General features: G+C 43.5%; 1 protein-coding gene across 1 annotated transcript in view; it reads left to right on the forward strand.

Moving 5' to 3' along the window:
- The window catches only part of LOC107293796 (C-Jun-amino-terminal kinase-interacting protein 3-like), a gene marked incomplete at its 5' end in the record, with an annotated part of 11,611 nt that overhangs the window by 2,963 nt on the left and 3,600 nt on the right, over positions 1–5,048 (forward strand). The window contains 7 exons of the mRNA XM_015822977.1: positions 554–621; positions 1,194–1,342; positions 1,529–1,700; positions 2,181–2,294; positions 2,519–2,557; positions 3,667–3,853; positions 4,907–5,022. Coding sequence (XP_015678463.1) covers positions 554–621; positions 1,194–1,342; positions 1,529–1,700; positions 2,181–2,294; positions 2,519–2,557; positions 3,667–3,853; positions 4,907–5,022 — 845 coding nt within the window. The remainder of the gene's footprint in view (positions 1–553; positions 622–1,193; positions 1,343–1,528; positions 1,701–2,180; positions 2,295–2,518; positions 2,558–3,666; positions 3,854–4,906; positions 5,023–5,048) is intronic.

The raw sequence follows: 5,048 nt of genomic DNA on the forward strand, positions 1-5,048 counted from the left end.
AAGAAATATAGAGAGGAAATCAGAATTCCGTACTATATTAGAATATCTTTCGCATCTCCAGTTAACAGGATAAAATAGCAGGATTAGAAAGTGACCATCAGTCAGAGCGGACAATGTTAGAATATATTTTGGCTAGATAATCAAAAATGATCTGGTAAAAGATAGTATAGCATCTTCAGAATGCAGGTCCATATTTGCATTAAATCTCTCTCTCTCTCTCTCCCTCCCTCCCTCTCCCTCCCTTTCTCATCTGTCTATCAAATTTATACACTGCCCAGCTCACCTGACTGATTCTGGGTGGTTTATTATATATATCATCTCCAGTCTCAAAAAAGCTAAATTAAATCCTACATTATTGATACTTGAAACTTTGCTGTTATTTTTCACTAAGGTATTTAGGATGCTAAATCCACACCGTGTTTCTATGATTGTCATAGAATTCTCAGACGCACATCATTCTGTTCTCTCTCAAAGAGAACAGAATGATGTGCATCATTGCGTGGAACCTCCATGTAACCTCCCAATTTATGTTCCCCTTCCTATGTCCATTTAGGCATGTAAAAGGGCGTGTTCTTGTGGCTCTGGCAGACGGGACCCTTGCCATATTCCATCGGGGAGAAGGTAAGAGTCAGTTGCTATAAATGATACCCAGTTGCTGAAAATGACTGGAAACAGTAATTGATTAGGATTAATTACTTCTGGGAGGCACTTGTAAAAATTACCTTGTCTCATGGCCACTTAACTCTGCAATTGGCAGAATCTGGCAGACAGGAAACATTGTGGTGTGTTCCATAGAAATTTGGGATACGTATGCTCATATTTAGAGCTTCGGTTATTAACCTTGGCCTAGATCGGATTATGCTTCCAGGGTTCAGAGCATGGAATAGTGGCCTTAAGTTACAAGAAAACAGATTCCAATTCAGTTGTATTAAAAAATTTCATACTATCTGAGTGGTTCGGTTGTAGAACCAATTACCTCCTTTGCTGGACCAGGGGCTGGAGAAGCATGTGTTAGAGATGCTTTAATGAAGACTCCTAAAGCCAAGGTTGGATCCAGTCACCCAAATGGACTCTTTCGATTCAGTGGTTGTGTAATTCTTAACAAAGAAATGCTTGATTCCTCAAGAGGACGCCAGTATCAAAACAGCTCTTCCTCTTTTCTCCCCTCCCAACCTCTTTCCATTTTCCTCCAGATGGTCAATGGGATCTCAGCAACTACCATCTCATGGATCTAGGCCACACCCATCACTCCATTCGCTGCATGGCTGTGGTATACGACCGAGTGTGGTGTGGCTATAAGAACAAAATTCATGTCATCCAGCCAAAGACAATGCAGATTGAGGTACCAGGAGTATCTGATCAGGATTACTTTTAAGCAAGACAGCTGAGATGATTATTAGAAAAGCTATCATTTTAGAATGTTGTGGCTGATGCTTGAGGTTGTGATGTGCTGGTGGACATAACAGGAAACCTAAGAAAGTTAGGTTTGTAACTCTCATAAAATCTTCCTTCCTTCATGGTTTTCCAGAAGTCCTTTGACGCCCATCCTCGCCGGGAGAGCCAGATCCGGCAGCTGGCCTGGATTGGAGATGGGGTTTGGGTTTCCATCCGTCTGGACTCCACCCTACGCCTCTATCATGCCCACACTCATCAACATCTTCAGGATGTGGATATTGAGCCTTATGTCAGCAAAATGTTAGGTAAATTGAAATGGCATTGGAAGCATCCATCCTTTGGAATCCTTTTAATTCTTTGTCCTTGCTGCTCTGTGTACTTAGCGCTGCCTCACACAACATTGTCCTTCTATGGTCCTTGAAGTCCCTAAGGAGCTTGGGTTAAACAGCTGTGGGGCCCAAGTAACCAGGAACAAGAGTTGAGTTCAAAGCAGTAAAAGTTTATTCCATGCTACTTATACGCAGGAATCTGACCTACTAATGGTCAAGGCAAATTGGCGATAAATCAAAGTCAATGGAATTCACATTGCAGGGCTTAGGACTGGTCTCTTGTGGCTATGTAAGGATTCCAAACTAATGATGTGTTTGACCCCGCCCTCCAGCTCCGTCTGATGATCTCCTAAAGGAGCTGGCTGATTTGCCACAGTTTGTTGGTAGATCTTCCTGGAACTTGTTGGGGTTTGCTTGCACAATACCAACCGATGTTCATGTCGCTCTTCTATTCAGGGACTGGAAAATTAGGTTTCTCCTTTGTGCGGATCACAGCTTTACTCATCGCTGGCAATCGCCTGTGGGTCGGCACGGGCAACGGAGTGGTCATTTCTATCCCTTTGACCGAGAGTAAGTGCCCGACGCTTTCATGTTTTCACTTATTTCCTCTGTTGTGTAAAGAAACGGCAGGATCTTCTCTAATGCATTTCATTCTGTCTGTGGGGGGGAAAAAAAATGACTTACCTTAAAATGATACGCGTTTCTGCCAAGATTCCCTTTTAGCTGTTCTCCCAATAACCACTTTTTTTTCTTCTTTTCCCCAATCTGTCCTTTTTCTCTCTCCTCTGCGTTAGCTGTAGTCCTTCACCGAGGTCAACTTCTTGGGCTCAGGGGTAAGTGCTAAACCAACAAGGGATTTGTAGGTTCAGATGTTAAATGAGCGGATGTTTCCGCTCATTTTTCTGTCGGTTGATTCGTCTGCTCGCGTGTCTTCTTTGGACCATTTATTCATCCCCACCTCCTTTCACACAAAAATTGCAGGGAAATGGAACAGCAGAAATAGCGGGGTGAATCAGGTCAGTGGGTGACATGGATGGGGATGATTATAGCCCACACTGCCTGAAGATTAGGATGGTGAGATTAGGAGATTGTCCGTAATATTTGGTAATTTCCCTTTCATTGTCTTTGAGCAATTGTTACAGGCAGTCCTCACTTAATGGCCTGTTGCCGGGTTGACAGGCTGCCCCCCCAAAGGTACTTATGACCACTTGATTTTGAAGTGCAGATGGCTGCACCCACGTACTCTCGTGGTCATTGAGCCAATCCAACTTTCCTTGTGGGAAACCGGGAAGGTCACAAATGGTGATCACATGATCCTGGGATGCTGCAAATGTTCTTAAAAAAAAAAAACCAGTTGCTAAACGCCCAAATTTTGATCATGTGACTACGGGGATGCTGTGACAGTCCTAAGTGCAAAGACTGATCATAAGTCACATTTTTTCAATGCTATTGTAACTTTGGTCCCTAAATGAATGGCTGTATGTTGAGGACTGTCTGTATTGCTTGTCCTTGAGTCAATTGGGTTTCCTCACAGATATCAATCTAGAAAAGAATGCAGTTGTCCTGAATGTGATGCAGCCCCTTCTAAATAAGCCATATCTCTTTGAGGCTTAATGCCAGCCTTTCTCCTGGCATTAAACCAGGAGTGTCCAGCTTTGGAAACTTTAGAGCTTGTGGACTTCAAGTCCCAGAATTCCCCAGCCAGCCATGCTGGAATTCTGGGAGCCAAAGTCCACAAATCTTAAAGGTTGCCAAGATTGGACCCCTCTCCATTAACCTCTTTGGAGCTTCCTAGAGAGAGAGAATTCACAAAACTAGATTTCCCAGATGCCCTGTGAAATGAAGCTCTGAATCAATCAGTTTTATGCCTGCAATGGGGAGATAACCATCCATCTTCTTCCATCTCGCTTGTTGACTTCTGTTTCTCTTCCTTTGGTCTCAGCTAACAAGACCTCGCCAACATCTGGAGAAGGGAACCGCCCTGGAGGTATCATCCATGTCTACGGTGGAGATGACGGCAATGACAAGTCCACCAGTAGCTTCATCCCCTATTGTTCTATGGCGCAAGCCCAGCTCTGTTTCCATGGACACCGTGATGCAGTCAAGTTCTTTGTCTCCGTGCCTGGTCAGTAGAATAGCTCTCGGTCTTTATATGGACAACTGCAACACCAACTTTCCCCAAGCAATTTGTGTTCCATGTATACAGGTCTCAAAATATGAGTAGCTTTCTGGAAAGACCTTACTGCATGCTCAGTCTGAAAGATTTTTACATTGATACACAGAACCCTGGTAATCTGTGAACTAGATATGTTTTTAAGTGTCCTGCAAAAAAGGGAACAGATACTACATTTGACCTTAGCCAAAAGCAACCTAGAACTAAGGAGAAACTTCCTGACAGTTAGAACAATCAACCAGTGGAACAACCTGCCTCCAGAAGCGGTGAATGCTCCAACACTGGAAATTTTTAAGAAGAGACTGGACAGCCATTTGTCCGAAATGGTATAGGATTTCCTGCCTGAGCAGGGAGTTGGACTAGATGACCTCCAAGGTCCCTTCCAACTTTATTATTATTATTATTATAAAATGCTGAAAAACAAAGTTTTTATTTATATTTTATACTTATTAATGTTTTAGATGTATCACCTGGGTATTGACATAGTAATAGAGAAGGGAATGTTATAGTGTGTGATTTATCTTGCTAGCTATTAGTATATTATTATATTTATTTGCCCTCCCTCTTTTTGTGACTCCCTCTTCTTTGGGGCAGCCCCTCAGATATTGGAAGGCTGCTATCATGTCCCCCCTCGTCCTTCTCTTCATTAAACTGGACATACCCAATCCCAGCAACCGTTCCTTATGTGTTTTAGCCTCCAGTCCCCTAATCATCTTTGTTGCTCTTCTCTGCACTCTTTCTAGAGTCTCGACATCTTTTTGACATTGTGGTGACCAAAACTGGATGCAGTATTCCAAGTGTGGCCTTACCAAGGCCTTGTAAAGTGGTATTAACACTTCACGTGATCTTGATTCTCTCCCTCTGTTAATATTTCCATGTCAATCCTGTTTCGCTTTGCTTCGAGCTGCTCTTCCAAAGCCTTACCCTCTTCTTGAAAGGTTGGGGTGGAGCTGCTACTAACCAGCTACTACGTCCTTCTAGGAAATGTCCTTGCCACTTTGAATGGGAGTGTCCTGGATAGTCCTTCAGAGAACCCCAGCACAGATGCCGTGGAGGAGGAAGGACAGAAGCTGAAAAATGTCCTGGTCTTAAGCGGTGGTGAAGGATACATTGACTTCCGGATCGGTGAGTTTCGCGGGGCACTTTTGCCG

Source organism: Protobothrops mucrosquamatus, unplaced genomic scaffold (genome assembly GCF_001527695.2).
Source record: "Protobothrops mucrosquamatus isolate PMUCROS unplaced genomic scaffold, P.Mucros_1.0 scaffold1736, whole genome shotgun sequence".
NCBI lineage: Eukaryota > Metazoa > Chordata > Lepidosauria > Squamata > Viperidae > Protobothrops > Protobothrops mucrosquamatus.